At 38.1% G+C, this 20,133-nt stretch overlaps 1 protein-coding gene across 2 annotated transcripts; it reads right to left on the bottom strand.

Moving 5' to 3' along the window:
- Positions 1-322: 322 nt before the first annotated feature.
- TTPA (alpha tocopherol transfer protein) lies at positions 323-19,233 on the bottom strand. Of its 2 annotated transcripts, none has more exons than XM_045789027.2 (5): positions 18,966-19,233; positions 12,526-12,679; positions 6,681-6,874; positions 4,986-5,096; positions 323-2,501 (listed from the first exon to the last, which is right to left on the bottom strand). In XM_045789027.2, exons 1-5 carry the CDS (start codon positions 19,167-19,169, stop codon positions 2,328-2,330), a joined length of 837 nt encoding a protein of 278 aa, XP_045644983.1. In that variant the 5' UTR covers positions 19,170-19,233; the 3' UTR covers positions 323-2,327. The 2 variants fall into 2 exon arrangements, with proteins under 2 accessions (XP_045644983.1, XP_087720992.1); XM_087864866.1 differs by lacking the exon at positions 18,966-19,233 and adding an exon at positions 17,771-18,785.
- Positions 19,234-20,133: the final 900 nt, after the last annotated feature.

Here is a 20,133-nt window from a genome sequence, read left to right as displayed (position 1 = left end):
TTCAAAATTAAATTATCTGATTAAGTAGCACACTCTTTTTTCGCTTAGAAGTTTTAACTTCTTAAATCTGCATGGCTTAGTTTCCTGAAATTAGTCTGTGGTCCCTTTAAGCACAGCAAAAGACACTAGAGGAAGATAGTGTTGAACTCAGCAGCCTGGAAAACCATCCTGTGATGAAAACTTACAGAGGAAAAACTAGCATTTGTGTAATGGACAACCAGATGTGGTAAGGTTTTCTTAAACTTTTGTGTAAAGAAAAGCCATTTTTGAGAACAAACGCCTAATATTTGTATTGTATTTAAAAATGAAAAAGAAACAGCTATTGTTTATGTGAAAGATTTATTTTCTGTTGAACAATATTAAGACAAATAAATTATTGTGCAGCTCAGTAACACAATGAGCACATGTTAGGGTTAACCTTATAAATAAAAGGCACTTCTGGTGCAATTACAGTAAAGTAATAGAGACAATTTGATAGTTATTTATCTTACCACCTTATAAAATTGCCTGCTCATTTCACATTGTTCTTTTAATGTTCTTCGGTGAATTGTTGCATTTAAAAAAAAAGTCAAAGTCCCATCATGAAATGTACTTCTGTTGATTGACGTATTTTAATTCTATTTACTGTTGATAACATCACCAGTGAGTCACATTTAAAAGACATTTTTAAATACTACCCTTTATTCGTGTGCTTCACTGTGTCATAAGAAAGTGTTTTAAGTACTGAAACGTAAATGAAGTGGAACCCTGATATAAACCTCCTTTACAGAGGAATCAAAGTTGGGTAAATTAGACCTTTTTGTTGTTGTTATTGTTTGTTCTTTTTCAATGATTTTATTCTGCTGTTATTTCTAATTATACAATTTTGTGAATTATGTGATTTTGTAAGGAAGACTTTATAATTTTTTTTAGAAAACAGTCATAATCTAATTTTTTAATAACAATTTATAATGTAAAGTTAGCTTCCCAATGCCAACTCAAAATTAAGTATGTTCTCTAAAAACATTCACAATTGCTCTCAATTTTTTCATAGACATATGTACAGAGAATTACAAGAATCAGCTCACCTGATTAGAATAATTTTCTTATAAAGAAAAACAACCTTCATATATCCTTTCATAAAGATACTATTGTATGATTAGTGTTGAAGCCCAACTAAGCTGAACAAATGTTTAACAGATTTTGCACCTTTTTTTATTTTCAAGCTTAAAATAAAATTAAAAAATCATGAAACACTATAAAAATTGTCATAAATTGAAAGCTATATTGACAGTGTATCTTTCTTAATAAACAAAATATTGTTTGACATAAACTATAATACAAACAGCACATTTTAACTACTGGTTTTTTAAAGTAAATATGAATTACAGAATTTGGCTAGAATATTCTAAATATTACTATATTTATATAGTAAAAGTAGAATTATTTCATACATAATCTGAAAAGTTCCAGGTGTAACTGACAGTGATTTTTAAAATGTAAACATTTCCTTTCCTTTGTGTAGTTTACTGTTCCATTAAAAATAGAATCCATGTATGACAATTAAATATTATTCCATTTCTAGTTCTCTATGTAGTCATGATAAGAATAACCAAAAACTGAAGTCAAAATTACATTCTTGATTTATTTGAAAATGCAGAAATAGTATTAAGAAACCATCAGCTATGCCTGAAATATTTCCTAAATTATTTTCGATTATCAGTTGTATCAACAAGAGTAATTTCATAAAGAGCTCTAGATGCTACATACAATAGTTTATGGTATACAGACTCTTCAATCAAAAGTTTTTATTGTGCAGATATGCTGAAATAGAACTTCCCTGAGATGAACCATCTTGCCAGCCCACAGAAATAACTCTGTAAAACTGTATTCAGATTTTAATCTGAATTATAATCTAATCTGACATCCACCCAAGATGGGTTTTAATAGATTTTATCATTAATTGATTTGTACTAATACTTCTTTTCTATGGACTATTTATACATTTATTACTAAACCAATGTAGTCAGATAACTTGTTGAAAATGAAATTTTTCAGAAACAGCTACTTTAGGAGATACTTTCAAGTATAAAAATCAGGAATCCTTTCTATGCTTATAAGGTATACTAACATTTAACTACTTGAAAGATACAGAAAATGCATTTAAAAAGTCAAGAGGTTTCCCAAATATCCATGTTGCTCATGTTTAAAGAGTTTTACATTTTAAAATATCAGTCAGACAAGTGTTAATTAGCTTAGAGGATTTTTTTTCTTTCATTCATATAACCAGGTAGGATCTCACTCATGTATTTATAATTAGGAAGTCATTGACATTAAATTACTTCTTCTCATTGATTGATCTGCGAAATACTGCTGAGATAATTTTCAGACTTCATTATAAAATTTGTCCACTCCTGACAAATATCCTCCATGGAGAATTCTGTACCACCATATTCCAGAGGAAGAATGTCTGGGAAATGCTGAAGTAAGCTTTGTTTGTAATTGTTGCCGTGCATGTGAATCTGAAATAGCCAAAATGTTTTAGAAGATATGCCCTCAGTCTCTCAGTAGATTAGATACGTTTCTAATGTAAAATCAACACCATAAAATAAGGCATTCTAATGACTTTCAAGCTAGGAGAGCATGTACAGATACTATGCCCTTTATTTCTCTGTTTATGTAAGAATTATACTTCAATTTCCGTTGTGCTGTTTATGAGTCTAACCATCCTATTGTTTTTATATGTATTTATATTCCTATGACTACATAAGATTTATAAAAAGATATTCTGTCCTCTTTCAAAAGCAGATTTTTAAAACTAAATAAAATTATTTTATACATTCTATTCCCTAATGTACAGGTGATTCTTAGCAAAATATCTAACATCCTGAGACTGTTCTAGAGATGATAAAAAATATACTACCTGGTATTAGTTCATATGAATTAGAAGCATATATCTGTGCACACAGCTATGTATATGGGGAGCTATGTATATGGGGAGCAATTTATGTGGCACAGTTGATGTATACTCTTGGTTAGTACAGAATTAAGAGACAATTATGATGGTTGAGAACCTTAAATTTTCAAATACTTTAAAGTGATCATATAATGTCATGAAGTTAAAATAAAGACTTAGAACCTTCAATGAAAAGCATTGTAAGTAAGTACCCTTTTCCCACCTGCTAGGGTAAAATGTTTGTCTATACATTCAATGATCATTTAAAAGGAGCTATTATATGCTAGGATATGAGAATTCAAAGATAAATGAAACAAGTTTCCTGTACTCGGGAACCTCACAGTCCCGATTCTTGATTTCTTCTGAAATGTTTAAAATATCATCAGCTAATTAGAAAAAAATTCTATTTCCTCAGAAGGGGGCGAATAAGAACATTCACAGGGTATTGCCAAAATGTTGAAAGGGAGGAGAATGGCTGGATTGGGTCCCCATTCCTTACTTTGGGAAGTCTGTATCATGTCAATTATCTTTCGCTGAAATTCTTCACCTACCTTCTCAATTTTTTAGTTTTTCTTTCTTTTTTTGTTCATATTCTCCTATTTATTAGGTTCAGTTTATTGTTGTTTTTATTTTTATTTGTCCAGAATATAACCCAAAATAGAAATACTTATTTTTAGATCTTTCAGAGTTAAACAAAATGTGGTCAGCTATTATCAAGTTACACTGAAGAGAGACAAAAATGAGCCCCCCAAAATTGACTTTCCTAAAAATACTAGAATGAAAAGTGGCCATCTTCATAGGTGTGGTTCTTCTTGAAGACAGATAGAAATTCTTACTGGATAACCTCTACAAATTATCCTTTACAGATTAATGTAGAAGAGTGGTTGCCAGGGTGCCTGGATGGCTCAGTCGTTAAGCGTCAGCCTTTGGCTCAGGACATGATCCCAGCGTTCTGGGATCGGGCCCCACATCGGGCTCCCTGCCCAGTGGGAAACCTGCTTCTCCCTCTCCCCCTGCTTGTGTTCCCTCTCTCGCTGCCTCTCTCTCTGTCAAATATTCAAGAGAAGAGAGGAAACATTGGTAAAGTCCTCCAACAGTAAAAAAAAAAATAAAAAAAGAAGAAGAAGAAGAAGAGTGGTTGCCATTCTTGGGAATTCAGATTTTATTTTTAATACTTGAAAAATCCTAAGAGATATCAGATAGTCATCTGAGATAAGGCTTCACAGGATAGGTAAAAAACAAAACAAAACAAAAAAAAAACCATTAAATCTCTTTGCTTTAACTAACATGACATTAAGTCACATACCTTGAGTACTGTGGTTTTCAGTTATGCATGTCTAATTTAAATAATTTATTTTTTTTTATTTGCACAGATAATACATTCATATGGCTAGAAATCAAAACAAGATAAAAGATATACAATGAGATGTCTAGGTCCCTACTCAAACCTCATCCACCCCGTCTACACCTCTATTACATATAGTTAGGTTGCTTTCTTTCATATCCTTTTAATGCGAATACAGTTAGAGATTCTGATTTCTCCCCGTTTTATACAAAAGGTAGCATACTATAAAAACTATTCTTCATTTTTTTATCTCACTTTACAGTACATCATGAAAATCTTACTGTATTCCATTGTATTGATATAGTTCTTTAACCAGTTCCCTAATGATGAACAGTTGGTGATTTCCAATCTTTTGCTGCAATGAATCCTTTTTGTGTCTGTAATTTTGTTTATGTGCTGGTATATCTGTGGGATAAAATCCCAGAACTGCAAAGGCTGTTAATTTTGATATTACCACACTGCCCTCTATAGGGAATATACCATTTTGCACTCCCACATCAATGAATGAGAGGCTGTTTCTCCCTGCAGCCTAACTTGATTTTTCAAAATTAAAAAGGAATTTTAATTTATAAAAATGGTTTGGTAGACAATACTTAAAACATTGGGTTAATTGTGGGGAGGAGAAGTAATAATGCAATCCTTAAATAAAAAGGATTGGAACATTTGGTACAGAAGAATAGTGACTTGAATTCATGTTTTACTTACCCGTTCCTTAATTTTTTCAGTCAGGAATGGTTTAATCATGGAAAAGACAGCATGGAAAATTATTGGCTCATTTATCAAATGGATACCACGAACTTTTAATGGAAAGGAATCCTTTTGAAAATAAAGAAAAAATTATTAATAACAAAGCATAAGTCAATATATATTCCTATTGACCAGTCCCTTCTCTGAACACCTGCTATACTTAGTGCAGTACCTAAAGTGGGATTTTATTTTCGAAATTATTTATTTCATCAACACAATAGTCTGCTTTGCAGTTCACAGTCGCTAGATTAAGGAAAGATCTCTAAAAAAAGGTTCACGTTACAGCTTAGGCAAAGTATTTTTAAAAAGACCTGCATCTTTTGTAAGTAAGACACAGAAAATATCCTCTCCAATCACATATAAATGTTCTTTCAAGGAACCAATGAGTCATTTGGATATTTATATTTAATCATTTTCCCCTAATTCTTATTTTGAGAAAAAAATTTAAATTTCATAGAAGCTGAAGGAATAGTAAGCACACACTTTTAAACTTTTGACACAGGTATAGGTCTTTCACATCAAAGTAATACAGGTTTCTGTAGAACATTTAAAAAGTTAAGAATTAAAAAAAAAAACCACTTCAATAGTTTTTCTACCCAAAATGTCTTCACATACAGATTTCTCCTGCCAAATTTCTTTCAAGCAAAATTCTTTTTCTTTTCCCTATGCATAGCTTTTACAGATGTATTATCAGTTTGGAGCTTTTCCTTCCAGGTTCTTTCTATGCATAATTTTATTTTAAACATAATTGCCAATACACTCTCTAAATATTTTGCACCCTGTTTTGTTTCATTTACATAATACAATTTTTGTGCATATCATGAGTTTTAATATTGTTGCAATGATCTATCAAATGGATATACCATAATTTTCCTATATCTGGACAAATAAGCTGTTTCTAACTTTCATCTTTAAAAATTGATGCTATATTAACTATATTATCAGAGGCAATGGTGGTTCTAAACACAACTCTTACATTCAGATGACCTGAACTGGAATTCTTACTTCACTGCTGACAAAATATGTGTGCTTGGGCATTGCTATGTCACCCCTGTGACATAGTTAATTAATCTGTAAAATGGGAAAAATAATAGCCATAGGCTTGTTTGGCCGTAAGTGGTAAAGCACTTGAGACATTTAGCAAAGTACCTGGCACATAGTAAGCTACTATTGTTATTATATATGAAGTCTTTACTGTATTTCAGATTATGCGTTGGCTAGGTCCCTGAAAGTAGAATTACCGGATCAAAGATGATGGCCTTCTTAAAAACCTTTTAATTTCTGAAAGAACTGTATCAATTTATACCTACCAAGAATGTAAGATTTTATTGTACCATTGCTATAAATATTGTTCTGAGTCAATCTTCTAATTTAGGAAGAAAATTTTAATAACAAAGAGAAAGTTACCATGTTATTGTTTAAATGCATAAATTCTGTGGTTACTAATTTGAACGTATTTTCAGTTTGTTGCAACATTCTTTCTTTTATGAATGACACTTTACTTCCTCTTAGTATTATTGAATTCTAGGTATCATTTTAAAATTATTTAATTTTCTAATAAATGTACTGTCTTCTTGCTTTGTTGAACATATAACTAAATTTAAATCTATTATTTGGAATTAGAATCCCAAAGACTTAAAAATATACACTTACTGTAAGAACAGCAGCAATCTTCTTGGCTACAGATGGGGTAATTTGAAAAGCATGAGAAAACTGCCAGCCTTCTAGATCAAAGACAGCCTTGATACCATTCCGTTGCGTTTCTACCTCCTGTACAATAAGCTCGGATGTGATTAGACTTACGCGAAAAACATCGTAAGCTGTGAAAACTTTTGGGTCCCATTGTGCTAAAAAAAATTTTAAAATAGCATGTCTCAGCATAGTATAAAGCTTCAGGAGGAAAGTAATTCTTCTGAGACTTAAAAGATCAGTAGAAATAAAAACATGTACAAAGATCGTGGATTGAATAATGGATCAAATTGGTGGTCCAAAAACATGTTCCTGCTTTTCCCTCCACCCTCAGATTCCTAGTGAAGAACAGATTTTTGAGAGTGTGGGGGAGAAAAGAATGAATGCAGGCTGGATTTGACTGCCAGATGAAGCTACAGCCCAAAACATTCAGGAGAGGGTTGTTGCTAAAAATGAAAATGTCCCCAGGTATGCTCCCTGCTCGGAGGTGTTGGAAATGGGAAAAGCAAGGGCTTTTGGATGATAAAGGATTATAAAGAGTAACTAGGGCCTTTTGGTAACCAAAGAGGTTGCTAAGGGAAATGGATGAAGAGCAGCCTGGCGGGCTGATGTGTCAGACACCCGTTGGGGGCAACAGCACATAGCCGTCATGTCTGTACAGGCCAGAACAGTTTAAGTGTGGGCTTTGGAAAAGAGCAGGGAAGCACTCCGGTAGCTGCCCACACCCAGGGAAAACAACAAAGAATTACTGACATTCCCATCCTCTCCCTTCCCCCACTGTCCCTGGGCAGTCCACGGCAAACTGAAATGACAGTAATGGACAGGCAAACAGGTGATCTTAAAAGAAGATACACATTCACTAGGTATTATAACATTTTTAAAAATACACACAAAGAAGAGGGGAACCACACTCAATAGACGAGGGCACTAAAACCTAAGCAAACAGTTAATAAAGCAAGAGACATTAAAAAGAGACAAAATAATGTCAGTGAGGGAAGAAAAGGATAATGTAGGCTATTAGAAGAATAGGTTAATATTTTAAAGACTCAGTTGAGATCTTGGAAACAAAAACATGATAATTCAAGCAAATCTCAGTTGATGGGACAAATAGAAAAGACACAGCCAATGAGTGCATAATGGTTTGGAATACCAAGCTGAGGAATTCTCTGAAAAGAGCCAAGAGTTGATATGTAGGCATCAAAAGACTCATGCAGCTAGAGACATACAGCTAGATCCAGAGTTTCAACATCCACCTAATTAGAGTTCTGGAAGGTAATAATGCAGAGCCTAGGGAAGAAGGCAAAGAGGAATGACGGTAGAGAAAAATGTTCCGAAGCTGAAAAAAATGCAAGTCTTCATACTGAAGGTTCCATGGAGTGCCTAAGGATACAAATGAGGAAGAGGGGAAAAAAAGATTCATGATTAAGTAATGGTAAAGTTGCAAAATACCAAAGTTTCTGGCTTGGACAACTGGGTAGAACGGTGGTACCATTTACTGAGATTGTAAACAGTGGAAGAAAAATGTTTGGGAGGAAAAGCTCATAAGTAGTTTTGGACATGAAAAAATGGTGCCTGAGAGACATCCAATTGGAGACAGTTGGAATAGGGAGCTGCTGGTATGGATCCCTGGGGACAGGTGATGGTGGGGTGAAGACAGAAATCTGAGAGTTGTTCGTATTTGTATGACAGTCTACAACAGGGCTTATCTTAGGTCTATATGGAAAGTAGCATAAGAAGAGGAAGCTGAGGCCAACGCACCAAAGAATTTCAGAATTTAAAATGTGGTAGAGCAGGGGCGCCTGGGTGGCGCAGTCGTTAAGCGTCTGCCTTCGGCTCAGGGCGTGATCCCGGCGTTCTGGGATCGAGCCCCACATTAGGCTTCTCCGCTAGGAGCCTGCTTCTTCCTCTCCCACTCCCCCTGCTTGTGTTCCCTCTCTCGCTGGCTGTCTCTCTCAAATAAATAAAATCTTTAAAAATAAAATAAAATAAAATAAAATAAAATAAAATAAAATGTGGTAGAGCAGGTGGTGCCAGCAAAGGAGACTCAAGGGGCAGCCAGTTAAGTCAGGAAAACATCAGGAGAATGTGGCATCAGAAAAGCCAAGGGAAGAGGATATCTCAAGAAAGTGGAAGTGGTTTGCTGTGTTGAGAGATCAAGTAAAACAGGACCAAACATGTCCATTAGATTTGGTGAAAAGAAGGTCACTGATGATTTGTGAAGGTCATTTCAGCACAGAGGTGGAAGTGAAACCAGGCCAGCGTGGTTTGAGAGGAATTGTGAAAAACTGTGTGAAAATATGGCGGTGAACATTACTAATCTGAGATGTTTGAGAATGAGGAGTAGGGAGATGGCTGGGATGAAGGCTGGAGGGTCTTGTGGGATTGAGGAGGAGTTTTAGTTTTGTTTTGGATGGCTGACCCTTAATAGCTTTAAATGTTGATTGGGAGTGTCTACTAGCAAGGAAAAATTCAAAGATAGAAAAGAGACAATCAGAAGTATCCCCAGAAAGGCACAATGGGATTGCCCTTTGCTTTTTAAGAGCCTCGGCTGCCTGGTAAGAATTTGAGTAATCAGTTCATGGATAAGCCAGCTCAAATATACTCGACTATATCAGACACTGGCGGAAAGCTACAATGGTGAAAAATACGAGGAGAATGATTCAAAGTCTGAGTCAAGAAAACCGTTACTGGCCTAAATTTCCAAGCTCACCAATACAGTTGTCTAGACCTATGCTGTCCAACAGGGTAGCCATTAGCCACGTGTGGCTATTTAAATTTAAACTAATCAGCATTAAATAAAATTAAAGATTCAATTTCTTAGTTGCAAAAGCCACATTTCAAGTGCCCAATGACCACATGTGACTGGTGGCTATTGTAGAACAATTTCATCATCAAAGAAAATTCTATCATATAGTGCTGGTCTAGACTCCAAGCTCCGTTAAGGCAAAAGAAAAACATGCCTTAACTTCTTAATTCCTTTTCCAGCATGTATTTAATTAGTATTTATTGAGTGCTTATTATATGTCAGGTAATGTTCTAATTATATTTCATGTGTATTACAGGATTTAATGCTCACAGCAACCCCGTGAGATAGGTTTTTACTATGCCCTTTTGACAGAGGAGAAAATGGGGTTCCAGGGACACAGCATCGCACGTAGCTCGAATGTCACAGAGCTGCAGTTCCAACCTGGGCATGTGCTGTAGAACTTGTATTCCTAAGAACTAAGCCATAGTCAAAACTAATACTGTTAAATTTTATTTTTGCTGCTGCCGCATAGTAGTCTCAAAAGGCATAAAATCATATCCTCTGGCTTATAGGCTAATAATGGCAGAAACTGAGTTTCACCTTGTGTTGCCCTGATGGACTGGAGAAAAAGGCTCTGTACATTTTCTCACTGCTTTCACTGCAGAGATGGTACCTCGAGAAAGGTGGTTATGCTCATGTTCTACCGAAAACCTCTAGCACCGATTTCCTATTCTAATTTCTCCCATTAATTCAGTTACATTTAGGAAAGTTATAAATCTTTATCCATTCCTTTTACTCCTAAACCTCTTCTGAGGTTTCCCTTTCCACCCTAGAGCAACATCTCATTCTACATAACACACAGGAAATTTGATGCATGCCCTTCTATTCTGACCATCACTAACCTACGTGTTTTCTTTTTTCTTTTTCTTTTTTTAAAGATTGTATTTATTTGACAGAGAGAGAAAGTGAGCACAAGCAGGGAGGCCGCAGGCAGAGGGGAGAGGGAGAGGCAGGCTCCCTGCCGAGCAAGGAGCCAGAACCGGGGCTCGACCTGACCTGAAGGCAGATGTTTAACTAACTGAGCCACCCAGGCGCCCCAACCTACACGTTGTCTTGATTTTATTTTATTTTTTTTTTAAGATTTTATTTATTTATGTGACAGAGAGACAGCCAGCGAGAGAGGGAACACAGCAGGGGGAGAGGGAGAGGAAGAAGCAGGCTCCCAGCGGAGGAGCCCGATGTGGAACTCGATCCCGGAACGCCGGGATCACGCCCTGAGCCGAAGGCAGACGCTTAACGACTGCGCTACCCAGGCGCCCCATGTTGTCTTGATTTTAAAATCTTTTAGTTAAACAGTATACTTAAATGTTAATGTACCACAAGAAACCCTCTCTCTAAGCAATAAAGACAATTGTTACAGTGCTAAGGTATGTATGTATATATTTTTTTATTCGTAAAGCTTTTATTTTTAAATAATGTCTATATCCAATGTGGAGCTTGAACTCACAACCCTGAGATCAAGAGTCGCATGTTCCACTGACTGAGCCAGCCAGGTGTCCCCAGTGTTAAGGTATTTATGCTCAAAGGAGCACATTTGGTTTTTCACTATCAAGGTCTCATTTTTACTTCTTAACTTGCTCCAGGTAATTAACGAACAAACGTGAAGAAACTCCAGCCAAGCAGTACAGAGCCAGGACCATTGCAGAAGGTCCCCTTCAGGTTTCAGTTTTATGTTCCTGAGACCTTTGGGTAGCATTGCCAGATAAAAATATAAGACGCCCTGTTAAAGCTAAGTTTCAGATAAACAACAAATAATGTTTTAGTATGCATGGGGCATACTTACACTAAAAAATTATACCCTGTTTATCCGAAATTCAACTTCAAACTGGACATACCATATTTTCATACACTCTATGTTTACTGGCTACGTAAAGCAGAGATACTATCTTTACTCTGGCAACTCTACCCTTAAAGAACCCGAGGAACGTCAGTCATCTTCCTATAACACTGGTGGGGCAACAAAAGGACAGGGCAGACGTTGTGGTGTCTGTTTTATGGACAATGACTTCATGACTGACACAACTGTATCTGCCACATTAGCTGGAGCAAACAACCAGGATCATTCTCGTCGGTGTTCTGATACCCTAAAGAATGAGAGGCAGCGCCTTCTTGCAAGATCATAAACAGCTGAGTGCCAGGCAGGTATCTTATCTATCATCAGGTAGGAAAAGCAAATCTGTAAATATTCTCAAGTTCCCTAGGATAGTTACAGATGTAAAACTTCATGTAAGATTAGAATTCCTGAGATTCTCCTCATGAAATATGGGTTATCTTTGTCCTTTTAGCTGGGCCACGAGAGGATGCTGGGAGCAGCGTGAGTCCTTCTTTGTTACACGCCATGTTTAATCACACACAGGTCTAAGGAAGGGACAGTCACCAACCGACAGGAAACACTAGGAAGGCCTAATGGTGAAAAGGGGAAGCTGTGACAAGAGGGCATGTGGAATACAGTGTCTTTGACACTACTCAGGGATGCCGCTTTCCCACTGGACCGTCCCCTGTCCCAGAGAATGAGCCCCTGGCTCCTCAGCGCTGGGCGTTATCCAACTAGCCATTCACTCACTCCAAAAACATTTAATAAATACCTACCATGAACTAGGTCCTGGTTTCAGTGTTAGGATACAGTGAACAGAACAGACAAAATTCATGCTCTCGTGGAGCTTGTGTTTACTACTGTTCAGAATACTTATTTGGATTTCCTACTAAGCATTTTCTAAACACTTTACCTTGATCTTTTTCACCTTTCCCCCGTATTTCTCTATTCTGTTTTCTTTCTCTCTTATTTTATACAGCTGACTGTGTGGAAGAATGGAAGCAAGATTTTCGTTGGTTTCTAATTTTCTCACAATTGCCAGTTTTATTGTATTTGAGGGACATTACAGTCTACATTAAACCTAAGTTAAAACCTGAAAAGTGCAATTCTTAAATATGGACTCATAAAGCTTTCAATATGGCAGCCAAGAAAAAGAAAGAAGAGGGAAAGCAGGGCTGTATATGACTTACCGATTCTGTAAATAAGAACTTTGCTGCCAGTGGGATCTCTGGCTCTCAGGACTCCAAGGTAACCAGCCTTCAGAAGGCCAAGAATACTTCTAGGGCACAGATCTGCACTTATTTCTGGACATTCTGCTCTCCACTTATAATAGTTTTTCAGTAGCTGAAAAATAAAATAAAAATTGTCTACAGATAGCATACATGGGAAGCACCTTGTAAAAATGGAGGCAAAGCCTTGGCATTATGTAGGGCCCTTACTAACATCCATTATGTCAGGATTTTAATCTGTAGTTTTGGGGGTTTTTTTAGTTGTAAAATTTAAGTTCCCTCCATCAAGGATCTCAGGTGATAAGACTTCATCACAAATTCAAAGTTGAGTAATTTTCATTTGTCTCCTCTGGTTGGTAGTCTCCAAAGATGGCTACCAATAATACCTCCTCTCCTGGTGGACACATGCCAGTCATCCCATTACAGGTGGAATCCAGTTGATTCTTCCCCGAGGGATCTGGGCTAGCCTTACATTTTGCTTTGTCAGAAATCACACTGTGCTAGTTTGGGAAGGCTGGGACTTTCTGAGTTTGCTTTTGGGGACCCAGAAACCACATAAGAATAAAATTACTAAATAGTAAGTCTGTGTGGAAAGAGGCACTGACCAACCAGAGCCCGTCTTAGTCTGGTCTCAGCCACGTTCCCAGCTGATGCAATGTGGATCACAGATGAGCCATCCCCACTCAGCCCTGCCCAAACAAGAGAATCACAGACAAATAAATAGTTGTGGTTTAAGCCACTAAATTTGGGGGTGACTTTTTACTCAGCAATAGATAACTGAAACATCCACATTTAGTCCTTTCTGAAATAAGGAAGAATAGAAATCAATCAAAGGAATTAGCTCTACAAATACTTTTGGAGCATCTCCAATGTTCTACACGCTGGGTAGGCAGTTGAGTTATAGCGGTGAACAGAATAAAATGCCTTCGCTCATTGGGGCCGACCCGCTGGTGACGACTGGATCACACATGCCATGCCATGCTACGTTAGTGTTAAAGTCCCAGGCTGTTTTGTCAGAAAAACCTTTATTCTACCACGTATCACCTATGTGATCGTGGGTAAATATTTAACTCCTTTGTGTGTTGTTTCCTCCATATCTGCCTTGTAGGATTAAGCGTAAAGCATACATGGGCATAATGAGTGGTAGTTACCACTGCTATTGTTGCGATAAGAAAGTTATTTGGATTTATCGCTCACCGGATTATCTTTAGTGCAGGTTTATGTTAAAGATAACTAGAATTTTTTTTGTTTCATTTTCTTTCCTACAAAAAAAAGCTAAATCAAAGATACAAAGGAACACCTCTATACCACTGCTATACATTCTACTAATTGAAAAAGAAGAAAAATCAACTTCGTTAATAGTGGTGCGCATTCCCAGTGGAACAGTACTCCCGGATAGCAGGTCTTGGCAAAATATGGTCTGAAGGAATCCTGTTTTCTTTCTATTTTAGAAGAATCACCAATAATGATTTCTCTGCATTTACAAGTAATACAGATATTGCTAGTGTACTTGGAGAATACGAAAATCAAATGATGCATTTAAAGTTTATTATGGTTTAATTTTCCTCTTCACGATCTTTAGCTTTCTCAATTTTTGTAAAATGACAATATGTTTGGGGTTTTTTGTTTTGTTTTAAAGATTTATCTAATTATTTTGAGAGAGAGAGAGAGAGAGCAGAAGCAGGAGGGGCAGAGGGAGAAGGAAACAGAATCTCAAGCAAACTCCACGTTGAGCGTGGAGCCTGACGCAGGGCTCGATTTCAGGACTCTGAGATCAAGACCTGAGCTGAAACCACGTGTCGGACGCTTAACCGACTGGGCCACCCTGCTGCCCCAACAATATGTTTGTTTTGAGTTTAAGCACGTCTGCTAGCAATGGGGAATGGAAGTTTAGATGAAAGGAAGGGACGAATTTCATGTTTGAGAGTCACTGGAATAAACCTGACAGGTGTGATCACAAAGTAGCAATGATATGGAAAAGAAAATACAAATGCAAATGTAAAAGCCAAGTAGAGGGTGAAATTCCAAACCTGGGGCAACGTTAATGGCTGGAAGGGCCGGAGAAAGAGAAAAGCTGGTGGGACCGGAGGAACAGCCACACCATGGTGAACAGAAGGGAGGAAAAAGTTACGTGTGCGCCTGCACCCTCTCCTCTCTCTCTCCCTTATGTTGTGTTTCTAACTTTCTCTTTCTCCCTCTCATTTCTTCATTTAACAAACTTTTCTGAACTCTTTTAAAAAAGAGAATGTTGCCATGGGTTAATAAAACTCCAGGGTACGAAAGAAAAATGTTCCTAAATTAGCCAACAAAGAAATAATTGGTGACCTACATAGCAATTTCCAAAAGCAGAAAGAACAAAAGGTACATTGTCGATTCTGATATATTCATTCTAGTCTATGAGTTTCTCTTCCTCCTCCTGTCTTAGAGGGCATCAGAATAAGTGTTAAAAGAATGGTACAGAGCTCATTACTTTGATAGTTCCCTCAGATACAAAAATAGTCCTTTTAATTCTGATTCAAGCAAAACGCTAGAAGCAACATATTAGCTCCTCTATAAAAATAACGGTTTTAATTTCCCATGAAATCAAAGAAGTTGTAGTTTCATTCAAAGGGATCTTTTAGGTAACAGGCAGGGTCCTCAGCTTATTCATCTTTGCAGAGTGCTAGGTACAAGTGTGGAATGAAATAATACATTCATGCACGAGTAAACCAGCCCGATTCACATACTTGAAAAACTGACTTTTTCGTAAAGATGTGCAAATCACTGTCCTGCCTTTGACATTTAGCTTTTGCAAATTGAAATATCTAAACCTGGATCCTTGATCATTACTTTTCTGCTGATAAATAGATTCAAAACTTGGCTGACATAAATAAGTTACGTAAATGACAAATTGCTACCAGGCAATTCTCAAACAAATCATCGAAAGTCCACAGCAACAAAAAAATTGGCAGCAAGTGAACATTCATTACTGGAAGGCACCTGTTTTGCCACAGTTAAGAATAAATAAATGTAAAAAAGCTGGGGTTTGTTTTAACTATGCTTTGTAAGAGAGTTGGTTTCTTACATTTTTCATCTACTTTCAAACAAAATAACTATAGTTGTGCTGCGCTACAGGGTCTAATGGCATCATTTCAATTCTTCTCACAACCATCCTGAGAGGTAACTACTGTGACCCCATTTTATGGATAAGAATATTAAGCTCAGAGAAGTTACACATTTGCTTAAGGGCAGTAACTACCAGGAGCAGAGTCATTGAAACTGACATGTGATATGATAAATTTGACAAAAGAAGCTAGTGGAAGACTCAAGGGGTTTTTGAAAGCTTCAAAGACTTTGGGGAAACCATAAAAATATTTAAAGGATAAAAAATTTGCCACATGGAGCAAAAACACGGGGAACTGAACTAGTCATTTATAAACGACAGGAATTCACAAGAATATGAAGGACAGACAGAGGTTAACAGTTGGCCGTTTTATGTTCATTGTTTTGAACAGGAGGGGCGAGTGCAGTATACTTGTGAGCACAGGCTTTGCTGAGTTCAACCCAAGTTCCAATCCCTACTCCACCACTTAATACCTGATTTTGGACTAGAAACTGCATCTCAACTTCTTCTAAAATAAGGAAATAATGAGATAATCCACACAAACACTGTCTACCCAAATACTTGGTACTCCATAAGCTTTTAGAATCATAAAAACCTCATTAATTCACTATAACTTCAAATACAAAAACTAGAATAATGAGAAATTTCATTGTAACTGAGGGGCTTATCAAGCTTTCTTCATGTTCTAAAAGTTTAGGGCTTTTACATTATAAATAAGGGAGTTTGAGTTGAATTAGCTGCCTTTATGGAGGAAATTGAAAAAAAAAATAGTTTCACACTCTAAGCCTTTCCCTTTCCTTTCCAGTTGGCGTAAAAGTTAGGCAAAGAGTTCACAGACAGAAACTTGATCCCTATCCAGTGGATTTAGACAGTCTTGCTAGCCAATTCCTCAAGGAGATGGTGAAATGAAAACAATTCAGGAAAATAAAGAATACAGAAAACGATATATATATAACAGTCGCTGAAGGTAAATTTTATTCCTTCTTGTGTTTAGACATTACTAGGGAAAAGCAGCTAAAACAAAATCAGTAAATCGCATACTTTTTTATTATTAGTTATCTCTACACATTTATATGTTGAATGTTTCATTTAAACTACATTCCTCATAGGACCTAAGATTGTCTTTATATTTAGTAGTTGCTGAGTAACTATTAGTTTATTACCCATGATGTTGGGACACCTGAGTAGCCATCTGATAAAACAAAACTAAAGTCAGATTCCTATTTCATTCCTAACATCAAAATAAATCCCAGTAAGTTAGCAACTCCAATATTAAAAAGAGAAGTCATAAATTACTAGAGAAAATTTTGGAGAGGAGAGAAGCTTATAAAACCCAGAAACAATCAAAGAACAATCTAATCAATACATGTGATTACATAAAAATGTTCAAATTCTGCACAGAAAAAAAATAGTACAACAATGTCACAAGACAACAAACTAGGGAAAAGACTTATTTTCTTTAAGACATAAAGATATTTTATGAATAAAAAATGTGTATGTATATTTTATGTGAACAAAACGGAAGAAAATTAACAACTGGTAAAAACAGTTAACTGGAAAATAATTTAAAAATTTTAAACAAATGAAAGATTATTAACCTCACTTATAATTAAACAAATGGATATTACAATGAGAACCAATCTCTCACCAAGCAGGTTGACAGAGATCATAATGTTTGATATTGCAGCGTAGGTGATGATATGGAGAAAAAGGCACCATTTTGTAATATAAAAGTGATAAAATTAGTGCAAACACTTTGAAGGACAGTTATATTCGTCAACACTCAAAATGCATACCTCACTTCATCCAGCAACTTTACAGGTTGAACTTATAAGGATATATTCCTATTTTTGCACAAGACAAATGTATAAAGAGATACTACAATATCCAGTTGGTGATAGAAGAAATCCTATTTGTCTTGTTTACTGCATTTTGCAAATTGTAAGAGTTCAAAAAGTAATCATTGAATGAAGGAAGGAACAGCATGCATGGGCATTGCCGTTGGCTAAGGATAACTCCTCTAATAACAGGGGACTGGTTAATAATTCCATCCAATGAAATAGTACTCAGCCCCCCAAAAGAATAAGATATATGCATACATACCGAACGAGGCTGATCTCTATGATAAATTTGGTAATAACAAAAAAACAAAACAAAAAAAAAAACAAATAAACAAGGCCAAATGTAAAACACATACATATGCCTGTGTGAGCACAGACTAGATCTAGAAAGATAAACAGATAACAGTAACTGCTTCTGGGTAAATGACCAGCAAAATGAAGGTTTAGGGTGGGGAACTTTTTTCCTTTATAAAGTTCCTTTTAGAAACTTACTTTGCACTCTTTACTGTTTATGAATTTTTTTAACCACCCATGCTCTTTACTTTTTCAAATAAAAATCAACAACAACAACAAAACTCAGAATGGGGCATTTTACGACTCTGCACTATTATGCTTCTCCTGCCTCCCACGTCCCAATATGACACCAAGGCTGCCACTCAGCAGAAGGGCTAGATCAGGTTCAACTGCTGAGTGCTTACTATATTGTCGGGCTCTGTGCTGGGTACGTGCTGTTCTGCTCCACTGGTTAATGTTCAATCCTCCAATCAGGGAGGTAGGCTGTCTCACCATTATTTAACAGAAGAGGATGCTGAGCCCAAAGTAACAGAACTCAAGGTTACATCCCTCTGCCTTGAATCCTGTCTTCTTACCACCCCCTCTTCAACCATCTATAATATGCCTGGAAACACAAAAGAACCACCTCATCCTACACCTTTCCACTCAACATACACTGGACCGCTTTACCGACATGACACTTAAGTATTATTATTAATAATGGCACTATTTTGCTAGAATTTCGCTTCAGACCTTCATTTTTCCCACCACACGTGGAGTGATCTGCTAAGATGTGATAAATCTGGGTTCCCCACTTCGCAGCTGTTCCTTTGCTTTCTATCACTGGCTTCGGGCCACGGACAGGAAAAGCATCCCCGCCCCCCAACTTGATAGGTTCGAGATACTCATCTAGAGCACAATTCCAGGGTTTGGGGTCACACGGGCCATCACCCCAGAGCGCTCCAGCTTTTTCTAGGTTTCCCATTTCCACGACTCAGAGAAACTGGAAGGACCGGCGCGGGATTTCTCAGAACACCTGCAGCCACCCCGCCCGCGGCCCGGTGCGTGGGGAGCGCGTACCCACCAAGGTTCGGCAGGCCACTCGGGATTGCACAGAGGTCTGGCCACGCCGCTGGTCCCCAGCCCTGCCGGCGCGGGGGAACGCAGCGGGGGAGCGTGCTTACCCGCCAGGCCAGGTCGAGGTCGAAGTCCCGGGCGCGCAGGAACCGCAGCAGGAAGGAGTCGGTGAGCGGCAGAGGCGTCGGCGGAGCGCCCGCCGCCCGGGCCCGGCGCCGCAGCTCGGCCAGGCTGGGCTGCAGCAGCGGGGAGTGGTCGGGCAGCGCGCTGAGCTGCAGCCCCGCCGCCGGCCCCGGCCGCATCTCTGCCATGCCCGCCCCGCGCTTTCGGCCGCCCTGATGCGGGCGGCCGGGAAAAGCGCGGGCTCCGCGCCACCCTCCGGCCCCTCCTCCGGTGGCGGCTGCCCAGCGCACACCCCCCCGCCCGCCCCGCCGGCCGCGACGGGCCTCTCACACCCGCGAGTGGGTGGGCCGGCGCTTGCAACCACGTGGTGTCCCCAAGGTGCTACTCCTGGAAACTCTGGGTAGTAACCCGAGCCATTCTTCGGTGAGGGACGCCAAAAGGAAGATGTCAGAAAGTTTGCCTACACTGACAGTGATTAGTTGGGACGTTTTACACACAGAGACACACACACACTCTGCTAGAAAAGTTTTTCCGTCTTTTTCTCCCTTCCCTGCCTCCCTTTCCTCTCTCTTCCTCCTTCTCTCCTTGTTTTTCCTTCCTTCTCACCTCCCTCCCTCTCTCCTTCCCTTCCTTCCCTCTCACCTCCCTCTCTCCCTCCCTTCCTTCCTTCCTTCTTCCTCTCTTCCTTTCTTTCTTCTTTTCCTCCTTTCTTTCTCATCTTGGAGCTGGAAGGAGCCTTAGGACAACCATTTAATGGCACTGTGGCAGACTCATGACTGAGCCCTCCTCCTTCCTCTTACTAATGCTCCAAGCTGACTTCCCACCCCAAACAGTATTACCACGGTGGTTTCTAAAGTATACATTCCATCATGCTACCTTAAAAACTCAATGCTCTCGGTCCCTTCCACCAAATCCAAGCAGTCTTCTCGGTTCTTGGCATTTTATCCTGTTTGTGACATATACAAATGAATGTCTAGCAGGTACAAAAAAAAAGTTGTAAACACCATATCCTTCCTCCATTACCCTGCACCACAATGTCGAGCCCTTCAATGGGCAGTATAAAGATGTATGTCCTCACTAAGTCATCCCCAGTAATGAGGAATCAGGGAGATGATGTGGCAACCAGAAAGGTTGTTAAAATGGGCTTTTCTT

Source organism: Ursus americanus, chromosome 9 (genome assembly GCF_024610735.1).
Source record: "Ursus americanus isolate L20-20 chromosome 9, mUrsAme1.1.p, whole genome shotgun sequence".
NCBI classification, from domain to species: domain Eukaryota; kingdom Metazoa; phylum Chordata; class Mammalia; order Carnivora; family Ursidae; genus Ursus; species Ursus americanus.
The sequence above is the reverse complement of the archived record's forward strand: the minus strand, read 5'-3'. Positions and strand labels throughout refer to the sequence as shown.

What these genes read in the sequence shown, in the direction of transcription:
- TTPA (XM_045789027.2), bottom strand. Translation starts at nt 19,169, where the DNA reads ATGGCAGAGATGCGGCCGGGGCCGGCGGCGGGGCTGCAGCTCAGCGCG. An exon ending in AGTTCTTATTTACAGAATCG is followed by an intron (nt 6,875 to 12,525) that starts GTAAGTCATATA and finishes AATTTTTTTTAG; the next exon opens with CACAATGGGACCCAAAAGTT. An exon ending in CTGAAAAAATTAAGGAACGG is followed by an intron (nt 2,502 to 4,985) that starts GTAAGTAAAACA and finishes TGGCTATTTCAG; the next exon opens with ATTCACATGCACGGCAACAA.